Genomic DNA, 16221 nt, shown 5'->3' on the forward strand with positions numbered 1-16221 from the left:
ATAAAGGTCTTAAATTGATTCGCCTTGGACTACTTTTACTATGGTAAAATAGCTAGTTGATTACTATACAAGTGTTGAAAACTGATAATAATTAAAGCTGCAAGCAGCGTTGAATGGGCCCTCGCAGTCCGCGCACCTTGGGGCATGCTGCTATCAGGGCTTCTACATGCAATGCCTTGCGATGAAGAAGCTGTTCCTTTATAATTTGGTGGCCTGCTCCCGCTGGTATTAAATAATGTATGCTGAAGCCAGAAAAAATGTGTGTACTGCTGCATGATTCCCCGAACAAAGACTGAGTTGATGGTCCGCTTCTGGAGCTGGCTGAAGAAAATGTCCACACGAGTTATAATGCAATGAAATAGTTTCAGGAAGAAGCTGAAAGTATCATCGTCCAGTAGCCTCACAAACCCTCCAGCTTCCCCCACAGTGGTGGGCTCAAACTCCCCTGATGGTTTCAAAACACTGGATGATGTCACCTTCGTGCTCAAACATAGTGTTCATAGTACAGATGTGGAAGTTCCATCTTACCGTGCTTGCTTTTGGGAGTCTGTGTGCCACCACTCTATCAAACACACTGGTTCTCTTGGGAGATCTTGAAAAACATCCAGAGAATCCAGCCAGGTCAGAGAAGAACTGATGAACTAATGGGATATGCTGCATGATGTCATGTCATGTCATTATCCGTAACCGCTTATCCCTTTCCATGGGGTCACGGGGTGTTGCTGCTGGAGCCAATCCCAGCCTTGTCTCAGGGCGAGGGCAGGGTACTCCCTGGACAAGTCGCCAGCTCATCGCAGGGCCCTCACTGATGAGCAATGGGGGGTTCAGTATCTTGCTCAAAGACACTTCGACATGCAGCTCAGCCTTGCCCTGAGCCGGGATTTGAACTTGACCTTTCGATCACTAGATGACCTGCTCTACCCGCTGAGCTACAGCCGCCCCTGTGCTGCATCATGAAAGCTGAAAAGTAAGAGGGCTGAAAGAGCTTAAAAAGGTGAACAGTTTTGAAATAAAATGTAATGGTTAACGCAAAATATTTTTATATTGAGTAACAGGAGACATTGCTGAACACTGTGATGTCTTTTTTTTATTTCTGTAGAGTGAAAAATCAGGGCACCAGAACGAAAAATTAACATTGCGACTTATGGGGAAGTTGTTGGCGTGCTTGGTGCTCTGGGGCTTCAACATCTAAAATTGCAATTCCTACATCTGAAACTACCATCAGCTGAAAGCCAACAAGATTTCCTACATTTCTATGTATATTGTCTATGTGAAGTAAAAGATGTGATCCAAATCAAGGTGAAGAGAATTTTTTCTCCAGTTCTTCCAGCTACACTGTAGCGATGATGTCATGCACTCTAGCTCACGCAATACACATTATTATACATTATAAAATGAGAAGACGAGCTGAATCCTCAAATCTAAAACTGTGATGATTTGAAAAGAGTGAAAGATTTTTAAATACTGAATACGTGCCAGATAGTTCAAGGTATTCTGACTCTGTTAAAGGTGGAATGGTGTCTGTAGCTCAACCTATAAGGTACAAGAAGAGGTTGAAAGCCAATGAGTTTTGAAGAGGATTTGAAGATTTTCCCATTTACTTTCCATTCACACTAATTAGACTGCGATCAGAGCACCACCTATTGGCCGATTTGCACCAAATTTTGTACAAACGCTCATCAGGCCATGAAATACAACTGGCAAAAGTGTTGTGGCAATCGCAATGTATTTGGGTAAAATACAAAAGACTGTTTTGAACACAACGTGCAGGAATTTGTTGTTTTATATTTTGGGCATCTTTTGGTCTATCAAAATTCTTTTGACAAGTTTTTTGCAGGAGGGTCCACAGATACTTCATGCAAAGTTTGGTGCAAATTGCTCAAATTGCCAATGCGAATGCGAATGTAAAGTTACTGCAAAAGTGGGCGTGGCCTACATCACACAATTCCACTGAATTGAAGGAACATGTAGATATAAGGTTTAACAATGTGCCATGTATTATGTGGGAGTAATGGGCCAAAAACTCTTTCGCATTGAAAATAGCGCCACCTGGTGGTCATTTTTGGCTTGTGAGTTACAAGGGCCATTCTATACCACCCCTTTGAATTTCATTTGTTATGGTGTGGGCACAGGGCCAAATATAAATTTAAACTGGCACCAGAGCCCCACCTAGTGGCGGATTGGTAAGTCCTTTGTCAGATATCTTCAAGATGGCAGTGGCAATGTTTATACCAAGTTTTGAAAATGAAATGAACTGCGGTAAATAATAAACCACAATGCCATGGAAATCATCTTAAAAAAAAATCAGCATTTTACAATTTTACATCAGTAACCTTTTTCAGTTATATTTCTAAATAACAATTTTCTGTAATAAGAGGCAATTTAGTATCGTCTTGAGTGTTGGTTTGGTTTCAGCTTTCCACACTGAAGTGAGAGTGATTTCGAAATACAGCACTTCTGCTGTCATTATCAGCTCCCTTCTGTAAACGGGGCGTTTCTCGACGAGCAAAGGGTGTGTTCAGACTTGGAGAGTATGTTCGATTTATAGGGCAAAGAAAACAGTCGAGCGGGGTTATTGTTTAAATCAACGAATTTTCATTCAAATATTGTTTTTTAGGAATCGAAATACAATTCAATACATGTAATAATATTATTCCATTACCACATTACTATTACTAAATATACACCGTTAATATAACAGTATAAACCCCGTTGTCCGGGCCACAGAATATTTGACTTCAATCAAATGACGTTGTGCAGTGGCATGCACCGTAGCCAATAAAACCTCGAGGAGTGGTTTGAGCGATGGCATAACAACCAATAGTTTTACTGTGACAGTTCGAGTGACAAACGCTGTAGCTGTAGTGGGGGAAGGGGTCGCTGAAGTTGACGAAGCCGCCATCTTGAAAAGTGCCCTCTGATGATCTCCCTTTTCGCGCCTGTCAGAATCAGTTTTAAACGCTTTATTTTCCTCACTGGAATTTGTTAGCACCTATCTGTTCGTTGTATTAAGGCCTTGGACTAATGGCAAGATAAGCTACATGCTGGAGACTCGCCGTTTACCGTTGTCTATCGGTAGGTACACTTGTCAGCCCATGCACTTGGTGCTGCAGAGACGATTAGCCAGCAGTCTTCAGATAGCAGGCTAACGTTAGCTGCCTAGCAAGAAGCTTACTTGGCCATCTTAACACTATACTGTCAGACGCTCTTGGTGTACCTCTAGCTAGCTAGGACAGTGGCAATATTAACATGTCATATCAGTGAAATTAGGGACCGTGAGGCCATAGTGAAATATAGGTGGCCAACTTCTCAGCCCACTAATATCCGCTTATGTATGCAGGTCCCCCAATGCTAGCTTAGTTGGTTTAAGACTGATTTTAGGTGGCCAGTTTAGCTAACAATAGCCAACGATAGCTAGTGACGTTAGCCAGGTTCACTGAGCCGGTGTGTTTCTGTTGCAATAGTGGTAGACTGTTTTGGGCCCTGGTGTGTAAATGGTCCGACGTTGCTTCAAACGTTTAAATGAACATTAGTCACTGTTACCCTACACGGATCAGGTGATGGCGTGGATTTTCAGGTCTTGGTTGTATGTCTGTTCAACCCATTTTTAGCCTAAACTAACGCTAATACCTTTCCTGACGTTGTCCGATTTAACCAGCTGTAGAACGTTATTACGTCGCTATCATGTTTTCAGAAACGTTGACTGTGGTTGCGATTCGCGGATAGTTATATAAAATATTGTCACTAGTTAATGATCATGTATGACTGCAATCTGAGATAAAGATGTGTCTTCTACGGGGCTGGTTCGAAATTAGCACCTACAAGGAGCTGTAGAATTGTGTGTGCTTAAGCCAAAGCTGCTCTGTTAAGTTACCTTAAAGAAAACGATGTTTGAATGTGTAGAATACGAAGGTTTGGTACGTAGTGAACAATCAAATTCATTTAACTTGACAGTTGCCAGTCAGTATCTAGACCATATATGTGCGGGTCTCGTGGCAGTGGCTCTGTGTACTGGGACACTCAGTCAGGCACTAAGTATATGTGTGTGTGATATAGATATATAGATATATATTTGTGTGTTTGTGTGTGTATATGTCTATATGTCTCTCTATCTATCTATCTATCTATCTATCTATCTATCTATATATATCTATATCTATATCTATATCTATATATATATATATATATATATATATATATATATATATATATATCTATATATCTATATATATATATATATATATATATATACACACACACACACACACACACATATACACACATACACACACACAGGCCTGTCACGAAAACAAATTTTGCTGGACACTAAATTGTCCCAGAAATTATTGCAATAAACGATAATATTGTCGTTTTAAGACCATTTTTCAACTAATATAATGATTATGGCATAATAATGTAAGTACACCCTTTCAATAATCTGTAAACTTTTATTTCTAAAGAATATTTAACATTGTAATTGGAATGTGAAGAAGACATTTTAAATATCCTAAATAAATAAAACAACCAAACAATAAATAAAAATGACTCTCAGTCTCAAAAAAAAAAATTGCACTTGAATTACACACAACCAAAAACAATAACCCTAACCCTAGTATACTATACTGTCTTTCACGACACTCATGTTCTCCCAGGCAATTTGTACTGGCTGTCAAATGTTTGCAGCATTTGTTGAAATGCCATTTTTTTCGACGGTATTAAAGGGCTGCATCTCTTTAGCGATGTAGTGAATTACACAGTCTCTGAGTGTGCACCATTTTGCACCATCCTGTTTGTACTTTGTCGACTAAACGCCCCAGTGATTGTGGACTGTCGGGAACACGAAGATGGCCCCTCTGTGGCTTTAGTTGTGTTTTTTTTTTTTTTTTCCCCAGCCGGGAAAACTGCATTAGATGAATATGCTTTAGGTGCAGATGCATGCATGTTGCATTGCCACTTTTAGTTGCTACTGTTTTATAACAAATGCGACATACCGGCTTGTCCAGGTTAAGTGGTTCATCATGGTCATTGGGTTTGAATCCGAAGTGCTCCCACACTGCAACTGTCACGTTCGGCTTTGAAACCAATTCCATCTTTGTTTTTATTCCATCAAATCTCACCTAGCATTACCCCTGGCTTGCTACTCCTCACGAGGCTCTCATGCTGCACTTTGTGTTATGTCAGGGGCAGGGCCCCGCCTCCCCACACAGAGACAGAGTGACTGACAGGAGGGTTCATATGAGAGACACGAGGAAAACAAACAAGCAGGCAAATGGAAATTATCGAGGACGGCTAAATAATTGAGTTCATTTTAATATATCGTACGATTAATTGATTCATTGATTATCGTGACACGTCTATATACAAACACTAAAGCTTAGATTGGGCCCAAAAAATCAAGCCCGACCCGAGCCTGTGCGCGTAGTTTCCGAGCCAGGCCCAGCCCGTCTGGGCACATTAGCTGTAATTATGAGCCAGAGCCCCATTCAAACCCTACATTTTTTAATACGTGGGCTGTTATAACTGACATTCTCAACTACAATTCCGAGTTGTTTGAACTACAGAAATCTGTTTTGAATTATCTTAATGAATAATGCAACTAGTGCTGCACTTAATGCAGGCTCGGGAAGAGAATCTAAACTCTAACACACACACACACACACACACACACACACACACACACACGTGGGACTAATGGGACCCTGAAGACAGTTCTTAACCACCTGGTCACTATTTGTTCATCTCTGACAGAAGGTTGATAAAATGTACACTGATGTAAAGTGTCTAACTCCAAACTCATAGTAAACTGTACTCAGCCAAAGTAGTCTACTTCAGTATGTTTTATTTAGTATAAACTTGTGTTGTCACATTAAACTGCAGTTCACTGTTCACCAAACACTTCATGTTCCTCTGAACAGAAACTCTTTTAGCAGCGCATAGAGAAATTGTCTCCTGTGTTTTATCTCATCAGTTCTTTTGATCGGGTTTTATAGAGACCCCCGATCTAACTTTTTGCCACGTGTAACGGCTGATAACAATTGGTGCCTGATGATTGGGAGAAGCCTTCATGTAATCTGTCCAATAATTTTTCAAGCAAAAATGTCAAACATTTGCTGGTTCATAGTGATGCCAAGTTCAGCAGGCTAACCTACAAAACTAATGGTAAAACAACATAACTGCTTTTGAATTTGAAGTAATTTTGTTTGTGCTTCCATTTCAGTAATATTGCAGGGAGGAAGAGTACAAGCATAATAAACCAGAGTGAGATGTTAGAAGAGGTGGAGAGAACAGGCTCTGGCTGAAACTCTGTAAACTGCTCCCCTTTAATGGCTTAGCAAATTATTGGACCTACCATACTATCACACAGAAGTTTATAGGGAATAAAATATTTACCCAACATTTAACAGCGGCTCTTGTAACATCTGGTCACAGCCTAGATCAGCCTGTTGCTTTTAACAGAATCAAATCAAGACCAGTATGTCATCAATTAAAGACACATCTACACGCAGGTAGCCTTGTTTGAATGGAGATGCTCAAGTTAAAGTACTGGATCAGTGACCAGTATTTGTAATAGTGGCTGTACCATTAAAATCTTAACAATATCCATCCCTCTGTCTCCATCTGTTTGTGGCTTCTCCTCACAGGCGTGTGCTGTTGAACTGCTGTATGTGTGCTGTTTATCAGTGTCATTTGCTGCTGTAGCCTGGAATGGGCCACAACTCCCAAAGACTAGACCACACCTCTTTATAACCTGAGCTCTGCCGTTTGGACTCCAACATATACACAGGTAGGCATAAGAAAGCTGTGTTAAACAATCCCACAGTGCATCCTAGTCATCTCATATCTAAAAACTTCTGACAGAGTATTTACCTTGTATTGATTAATTTAATGAAGCACGTTGTGATGTTTGAACCCTTTTTTTTTTAGAGCCAACATGTTTTGGAAATTTGACCTCCACACCACATCCCACATTGACACGCTGTTGGAGAAGGAGGATGTGACGTTGACGGAGGTGATGGATGAGGACGATGTCCTACAGGAGTGCAAGGCCCAGAACCACAAACTGGTTGACTTTCTACTGAGACCACAGTGCATGGAGGACCTAGTCACATTCATCACACAGGAACCAAGTACTGATGTTGAGGAGAAGGTTAAATACAAGTAAGAAAATATTGTGCAAAGGATAAAGGGGATCAACCATTTAGACGTGGCTTTTTTCCTTTTATTTTGCAAACATGTGTATACACTAACTACACTAACCGCTAACTCTCACTGTCTTTTCCTGCTCTGAAATGCAACCATGAATATAGCCATGAATGTAGCCTCGAAATTGAATTATGTGGTATAAAACTTTGCAACTTTTATAAACTTCTCATGGGTCCCTGCAGTGCCCAGTGAAAGAATTTTGGGAATTCCAGAATGCTTAGAAGTATCAGCAGAGAAATGCTGGCCATCACTACACTGCAAAGGTCCCTGTTGCCTTTTGCCATTTTTGTTTGATAGGTCTTTTTTTACTGGTGTGAAAAACACCATTTATGATGTAGCTAATCTTTAAACTGATCACTAAACCTAACATTATGTTACCTTTTGGGAAAACTGCTGATTAACTCTTAATAACCAGGAGAAGTGAGAATCACTAGTTACCGCATGATATGATACATGGCAAACGATACCAGTCATTTCAGGATACAGCAATTCTGCAGTAATCGTTATATTGCAAGACAATCATATAATGATCTGTCACAATATCTGTTTAACTGAAGAATGCAAAATAGCAGTCAAAAGGTTAAGTGCCGGATTCATCATCTGTTTAGTCACTGCAGTTTTATGTGACACAAACTGAGATGAAACACTGAATATAAAGTGTATAAAGTCTTAGCATAGTGGTTCTTTTACAAACATACTAACTGTAACTTGTCAATGTCTGCATGTGCCATCACATGAACTGGCAAATGTCCAAACTGATAGAACCCGGTTTTTCAGTCAGTAAATTAAATTTACAGAACAATAATACAAGCATGAAAACGAATTTCAAAACAAACAAAACTATTTATTTTATAAAAGACACATTTAAATACAAATTTTAGTGCTTTGCAGGCATTTATATTTAATTTTGGGGCATTTAGCAGATGCTTTTGTCCAAAGCAACTTACAAAAAGTACATTTGTCACAAGACAATTGTACAACAACACACAACATTCCACCGTTGATAGAGTAAACCAAGAATAACTGGCTCATTTAAGTAAACCAGTACACATTTTATGCTTCTACTTTTTAGAAGCTTAACCCCTTCGCACCCACCTGTGTTGGTAATTTTCGCCTAATTAGCATACCCAAATGGAAAAGCTTATAACACAACAACTACAAGTCCCAGATGGATGTATGATACTTGAAAGCTGAGAACCTCTAGTTTCTGACAATGTGCTTACCCAGCATGTACCATACACACAACCTAAATGACATCAGTTCAAACATGGCTCTAAAACATTTTTTTTTCTTCGAAAAAAATAGGTCATTTTTGAATAACAATAACTCAGATGTGCTTTAGGTAAGGCATATGGCAATATACCACATACCTTCTACATCTTGTCAACTACACCTGGATGAAATTTCAGACTTCTAGGCCTAACCTTATGGGAGTTATGGAGTTTTTAGTTTGTGGTGTCACTGGCGTCCACAAACCTCTCCAAAACGTCTCCAAATGGCCAAATTGTGCCAAATGCTTTTTCTCACTTCTGTGACACTGGAAACATTACTGAAGCATTTTGGTGACTATAAAGCCTTCCTCCATGATTCAAAACATAATGTTTTCACACATTCATTTGATGGGTGGTCGGAGGGGTTTCCACACACTTCTAGGTGGCCATATTGAGATATTGTCATGCGACAAGACACTACAGAATAGTAACCATTATACAAAAATGACATACTGAAGTGAATTTCAAACAAGGCTTTTATTATCTTTCAATATACTAATACTGTATGTGCGCAGCGGGGGAGGTAGCACTGGTGGATGCAGAGGAGGATCGTTGGCACTTCTGATGACCGCCTTCAGCAGGAGAGGGGGTTGGGCGTCTGACTGCCTCACTTTCAGGCTCCCAATCCACGTCACTGTCTTCAGACTGTGACCTACAAAACACAATGCAATGCACAAATGTTACCAAATATAATGAAAAATGAAAAAATATATAAATGCAATTCAATAGGGTGCTATTTACATAGGAAATAAATAAACACAGATATATGATATTACATATTACACAAAAACATCAGGAAAGTAACCGTACATAAACAGAATAATTGAATTGGGGGAATATTCCCAGTGTCTGGTCAGTGAAAAAGATCTAATTCAATTTGTTTACAAGCTTGATAAAAAAAAAATCTAAATAAAAAGGAATTAGAGGCTCAAAGAGAATTACATCATAGAACAGAATTACAAAGATTACCTAGCTTTGGTTGAGTAGTTGAGGCTAGCTAGCTAGGCTAATTAGCCCCTGGGGCCCTAAACATTTAGCGTCATTTATGAAATGCTAATGTATACTGGACTGTTCACTGTAAGCATAAGAACCCCTTCCCACTAACTTTCATTCAAATTTCACTCATGGCTAAATAAATAAATCAAACATCATCAATGATAACGTTACTCACCGATCTAAGATGTCGTCGAGGCCCTTAGCAAACATCTCCTCTCTCTCAGAGCCCTACTCACTGTCTACAGTTTCATCAGATGATGCCATGATCCATTCCAGGTCTTCTTCTCGGACATATTTAGTGTTTTTTGTGGATTTCGCCATTGTAAACTGTGAAAACTGCCGTCCATTAAAATTTAAATGTCCGCTGCGAGTGCGTCTGCTGCGCAAAGTTAGCCCGCTAGCTGCCAGACGCAGCGATATTCCTCAGCTCGTACAAAACGGACCTGGGCACGCCTACCATCGTTGGAAAGGTAAAATAATTGGCTAGAAGCCTGAGTGATTGACATGTTGATAGCCAAAACGCTGTCCCTGTACTAAGGCGGCAAATAACAGTAGACAAAGCCGATTGGCCCTTTAAACAAGGAGCGCTCCATGTACTTCACGGGCTGTGCTGGGGTGAAAACTGAACGGAAAAAGATGGGGACACTTTTGTTTTGTAGCCAGCAAAGTGATGAAAACAAGCACACCCAACAACACAATACAGGAACTAGAGAAAATAAACATACGGCCGGCGAAGTCTGGATTTTATTTGACAAACAAAGTCGGTAGACGGTAAACAAATGGACTTTACAGGACGATATTCACAACCTGGAATAATTTTATGAAAAACCATTTTGATGCTTTTGATCAGTGGATTCTTACGGACAACTGGAATATAAATAATTGAGGATCGGACACATATTGCGGCTTTATGGCCGCGTCAAAGGTAGGGAGTCGCCGTGCGTTTCTTGTATCTCACGTTTACCATGCTGGTAAATATAAATGATTTATGGTTTAGTGCTCATGATTTCTGCAAAATCAACTGGATGAATGAATTGCTGAGATTCTACCCTTTCCAACGACGTATAGTATGTCCGTAATGATGAAAGTTGAAGCGAGATACGTCACTGCGCACTGTAAAAAACAGTCAGTTATCTGCAATCGCCCGCCGGCGGGCGGGTGGGTGCGTAGAGGTTAACAAACTTGTACTGGTGTAAACCTGTACACATTTCATGCACTTACTTTTTAAAGCATGACAAAAAGGTAAATAAACCTCACAACGTTTTGCTTTGAAGTAACTTGTATTATTTAAACCTGAGCACATTTCAATTCATCCTCAAATATGCATGTTCTTCTTCAGGCAAAGCAAGTGATTGGTGAGTGGTGCGGTGATTAGCACCTGTATGAGAAAGGAGGCTTTGCTTTAAACATTAAGCAAGATGGCGCTGTGCCAGTGGCAGCCTATTGTTGCAGCTCCTGGTACTTCGTAGCTTTTATTAAGTTTTTATTGTGTTTTTAGCATATATTTTTTTTTATTATTATTTGTACTCTACGCTGTGGTTACACATTGTCCACATATCAAGATGTTTCTCCAACGGTTTGGATATCTCTTGGTTAGTTTTTTCGTGCTTTGGTCTCTCCTGATGACTGGAGCCCGTGCCGGCATTGTTTAAAGTCGCGACCAGCTGATCGCCCTGAGGACCCAAACCCTTTTTGCTGGGGAGAGACTGACAGTACCGCAGGAGCTAAGAAGGAGATGGTGAGGCTGCAAAGCGGTAGTTAAACGGAGAAGGAAGAGGAGGAAGTTTAAACCCTGCATCCCAGCAGTTATTACTGGAAACGAGTGCCCTGGCAAATAAGATGGACGAACTGGAAGCGCTTGCCAGGACGCAGCAGGAGTATAGAGAGTCCAGTATCATGTGTTTCACGGAAACGTGGCTACACGAGCAGATACCGGACTCCCACGCTAGAGGTCCGCTGTTACCCAAGCAACAAACCCTGGGTTACCAGCGACTTGAAGGCCTTACTCAATGAGAAAAAGAGGGCCTTTAGGTCAGGGTACTGTGCAGAACGTTTTCAGAGAGAACTAAAACTCAGCATCAGGGAGAGTAAAGAAAACTACAGAAGGAAACTGGAATCCAAACTGGAGAACAATAACGCCAGGGATGTATGGGGGGGGATGAGAGAGATCACTGGCTTCCAGAGGGAAGGTGTAACCTGTTTTTCAACAGGTTCGACTCCAACTCCCCCAGCAGCCCCCTCCGAGCAACCACCTCTGGACACCACCTTTCACCACCTCCTACCTGCTGCAGGAAGCCTACTCCTCCCTGGATAGACCCAACACTGCTGTCCGCGTCTTGTTCTTTGACTTCTCCAGCGCCTTTAACCCCATCCAGCCCAAGCTGCTGAAGGCCAAACTGGAGAACATGCAGATGGATTTTCCTCTCGTCACATCGGTCGATGACTATCCAACGGGCAGGCCGCGGCATGTGAGATTACAGATCTGTGTGTCTGACCGTCTGATGAGACATTGATGACATTGGCACCCCCTAGGGAACTGCTGTCGCCCTTTCTCTTCACCACCTACACTGCAGATTTTAAGTACCGCACTGAGTTGTGTCATCTGCAGAAATTCTCTGGTGACACGGGCGTGTAGAGGGCGGGAGGGAGGATGAGTACAGGGACCTGGTTGGCAATTTTGTCAAATGGTGTGAGGAGAACCAACTGCAGCTGAATGTGGTGAAGACGAAAGAGATGGTGGTGGACTTCAGGAGGAACAAGCCCCTGCCCTCTCCAGTCTGCATCGGAGGGACAGACATCGACATTGTGGACTCTTACAAATATCTGGGTGTGGTGCTGGAAGATAAACTGGAGTGGACCGCAAACACAGAGGCAGTCTACAAGGAGGCGGCTCAGGTCCTTTAATGTCTGCACCGGATGCTCCAGATGTTTTATCAATCTGTTGTCGCGAGCACCATTTTCTTCGCTATGGTGTCCAGGGGTGCGGGCATCAAAACAAAAGACGCAAACAGACTAAACAAACTCATTAAGAAGGCAGGGTCTGTTGTTGGCTCTAAGCTTGTCACCCTGGAGGAGGTGGCAGAGGACAGGATGCTGGCAAAACTGCTGGTGATCATGGACAATGTCTCTCATCCCCTCCACTAAACCCTGGACAAGCTTAAGAGCAGCTGCAGCAACAGACTAATTCAACCTCACTGTCTTAAAGAACGGCACAGGAAATCATTCCTGCCTGGTGCCATCAGACTTTACAACGCTTAACAGCAACGCCCAGGCAATACACACACATAATTTAAGTGACTTATTACTTAAATCTTACCACTGTAATTAAAAATGCACCTTTGTCTCTTTATATTGCACCTTCAAATCCACAAAGTTCCATTTTGTGCAAGGCGCGGGTCAGGTATTGGTAAACATAATGATCGCTCACCACTGTCAATGTTTTTTGTGCCTCTGATTCATGTCTTCATGTCACTCCGCAAATAGTCCATTCATTTGTCACAATATCATATAAAGCAGAGCTCCACCAAAGAGCCTGTAATCTTTGCGGAAGGTTATCTGATGCATCACTGTCTTCCTGATATACATTCTGCGGCGGCGCAGAAAGACATGATTTCTGTAGGTTTAATATCTTTGTTATTGTAATTACTGCTATTTGTATAATTTCTACAAGTTACCGTTTAAGTTGAGTGACTGAAATCCTTGTCATCCTATTCAAAGGTTGCAACAGATGATTCACTGAACCGAGGTGAAGTTAGTTTAGGTTGGATTTTCAGCGGATATTCACTTGGGTCCAGCTGCAACTTTACTGAGGTTTGGCCCAGTCTTAGCAGCAGGAGGACGGTTGGCTCACCTCCCAGAGTCTTGCGCTGAATTTCTGGAAACTGAGAGACCTTAGAGACCATCATTAAATTACTTGGCACGAATATATTAATACAAAATAATCACAGTTCTTTTCGATAATGTCCGTGTCATACGACCCGGTGACTCCAAACCAGCAGCAGATGGTATAACTAAATGATTGATTTTTTCTCAATAGCTTCCATGTCATGTGGGCCACTGACTTCTGAAACAGATTCTGTTTCCAAAAATATACAATAATAAAATAATGGTAAAAAAAGTTCTCTAATGCTCAAGAGGTTAACATGTTGTTGAGCAGCAATGTCAACCTTTTTTTGTCTCTTTTTTTTTTTTGACTATTTTGTCTTCTGTCTTAGATTCTGAAATCCTGCAAATGATTTTTTTAAAAAAAAATCTCACTCGTAGTCACCATTTAAAGGGTTATTTTTTCTAAATTCTCTTCTAGGGGGGCATGCCCCCGGACCCCCCCCATTCTGCTGGGTCACCGACTCAGAGCATCACTGCTACAAAACATCTAGGGAAAACACTGGGGAAACTGTGTGTTCTAAGAATTTTGGACGTGTGGGACAAACAGTTTCTTATTAGCTGCCGCCGAAAGGGGACAAAATAAATGTAAAGAGAGACATAGTGGAGACTGCTTTTTTGGCCTTTGCCAATCACACCTATGTCTCTTATTGTAACTTTATTAACTTTGCCACGATCTGACTGTAACCTTCCCCTTCCTCTGCCAAGTTTCTCTCACTTATGTGATAAGGGTTACCAAGAGGAGCCATAGATAGCAATGCTGGGAGGTCAGATTGGCCGGGGAATGTTGAATGTGTTAAAGGAAGTATGAATGGATGCAAAAGAGACATGCAGTGGTAAAAAAAATTATTGAATTCTTCAGAACAGTTTCTTTGTAACTAACTCCATTGCTGGGTTTAATTGCTGGATTACTAGCAAGGATGTCCGCCATACAGTCGATGAACCAAGGTTTCTGCCAAATGCTACAAACACTGGAACTAAGGGAATATCACATAAAAAGCTATTCCAGCACCTTATGATTACGATTGTGGTTAAGATGTTCCTTTATTGATCCCCCTGGCAAGAAATTTGCAGGTAACACAGCATTACAGAGGGAAATGAGTAGCAAGTAAGTAAGAGTAAGCCTAAGAAAATAGAGACAATACAGACAAGAAGATAAGTGGAGGATGAACTCCAGTCTGCAAAGAAAATTGTGCTCACCTGCGATGGATGGACTTCATGGACCACAGAGTTCTATGTGACAATCACTGCCCATTTTATTGATAACAAGTGGGAAATGCATTTGTACGTGCTACAAATGAGGGGATGCATGAGAGTCGGACATGAAAACAGCATTGTTGTTGTTCTTCTGAGTGTTATTGGCACATGGCAAAACAACTTTACAGGTGCATGCCACCACATACTATGTGTAAATGCTGCACTTGTTACATTGACTAAAGCAGTTTGGCTTTGTATTATTGGGTCTTTGTATTTATCACTATAATTTCATTATCTGCTGATAACTGAAACTGAACATTTTCCATTATCAGAACGATGTATATCATGCATTGCTCAGTTGATAAGCTGGTAATTGTGTCCACAAAAACAAGTTTGTCATGCTTGAATAGGTTTTGGCACTAAAATGTATCAAGACAAGTTCAAACTTTAAGCTAAATGTCGGTATCGACATAAAATACATACATGTTTAAAATTACAAGTTGGTTATGCCCCGTATCACTCAGGCTTCAGGACTGGCCACTCCACTGAGACGACCCTCCTCACGGTGACTAAGTCGCTCGGTGCTGCCAGAGTCAGCATTAGTCAGCCCTCATTCTCCTCGACTTACCCTCTGTGTTTGACACAGTCAACCACCAAATCCTACTCTCCACTTTGGCTGAACTTAGCATTGCTGAGTCTGCTCTAACCTGGTTCACATCATACCTGACAAATCGCACCATTCAGGTCACATGGAATGGCTCCTTGTCTAAACCTTGCTTTCTGGAAACTGGTGTCTCTCAAGGCTCAGTATTAGGACCGCATCTGTTTTCACTATTCACTAGATCACCAGGGTCTGCGACAACATCGCATGGATTCTCCTACCACTTTTATGATGACGACACCCAACAGTTCCTCTCTTTTCCAACAGTTCCTGTCCTCCTCCAACACCCACGTTGCGCTCATCTCAGCATGTTGGGCAGACATCCCTGCTTGGACAGCTGCACATCACCTGAAACTCAGCTTTAAAACTGTAAAACGTAAAACTGAATTCCTTGTCATCCACGGAAAGACAGTCCTCGCATGGACCTGTCAGTCACTGTTGAGGATATCATGGTATCGCCATCATCGTCAGCGAGGAACCTAGGTGTAATCCATGACCACGGGCTGTGCTATGCCCCCAATATCACTGCTGTGGCCCGATCCTGCAGAATTGACCTCTACAACATCCGCAGGATCCAGTCTTTCCTTATAAAAGATGACACAACTCTTGGTCCAAGCGCTGGTCATGTACCTCCTGGACTACTGCAACTCTCTCTTGGCGTGACTCCCAGCCTCTGATATCCAGATTCTGCAGCATGCCTTGTTTACAATCTTCCCAAATTCTCCCATGTGACCCCCTTCCTCCATGACTGCCACTGACTTCCTGCATTTGATTTAAGGCGATGATGCTGGCCTTCAAGGCGGTAAACAGAAATGCACCCATCTACCTCCAAAGACCGGTCAGACCACACGCCCCAGTGAGAGCACTTCACTCGTCTACATCAGCTGGGTTAGGGTTAGTTAGCAAAGCTGCGACTCTTCTCTGTTTTGGAACCTCAGTGATAAGAACTCCCGACCAATATCAGGACAGCAGAGTCACTCTCCATCTTCCACAAAAGACTCAAGACTCATT

At 41.6% G+C, this 16221-nt stretch overlaps 1 protein-coding gene across 5 annotated transcripts in view; it reads left to right on the forward strand.

Annotated features, from left to right (window-relative positions):
• The first annotated feature begins 2748 nt into the window (after nucleotides 1-2748).
• The window catches only part of ppp6r3 (protein phosphatase 6, regulatory subunit 3), a 72581-nt gene continuing 59108 nt past the window's right edge, over nucleotides 2749-16221 (forward strand). The window contains exons 1-3 of one of the 5 annotated variants that reach the window (XM_037108328.1): nucleotides 2749-3075; nucleotides 6642-6784; nucleotides 6925-7158. In XM_037108328.1, coding sequence (XP_036964223.1) covers nucleotides 6932-7158 — 227 coding nt within the window. In that variant the 5' untranslated portion in view covers nucleotides 2749-3075; nucleotides 6642-6784; nucleotides 6925-6931. The remainder of the gene's footprint in view (nucleotides 3076-6641; nucleotides 6785-6924; nucleotides 7159-16221) is intronic. The other 4 variants (XM_037108326.1, XM_037108327.1, XM_037108329.1 and 1 more) reach the window with 4 other exon arrangements.

This window comes from Acanthopagrus latus, chromosome 8 (assembly GCF_904848185.1).
Source record: "Acanthopagrus latus isolate v.2019 chromosome 8, fAcaLat1.1, whole genome shotgun sequence".
Taxonomy (NCBI): domain Eukaryota; kingdom Metazoa; phylum Chordata; class Actinopteri; order Spariformes; family Sparidae; genus Acanthopagrus; species Acanthopagrus latus.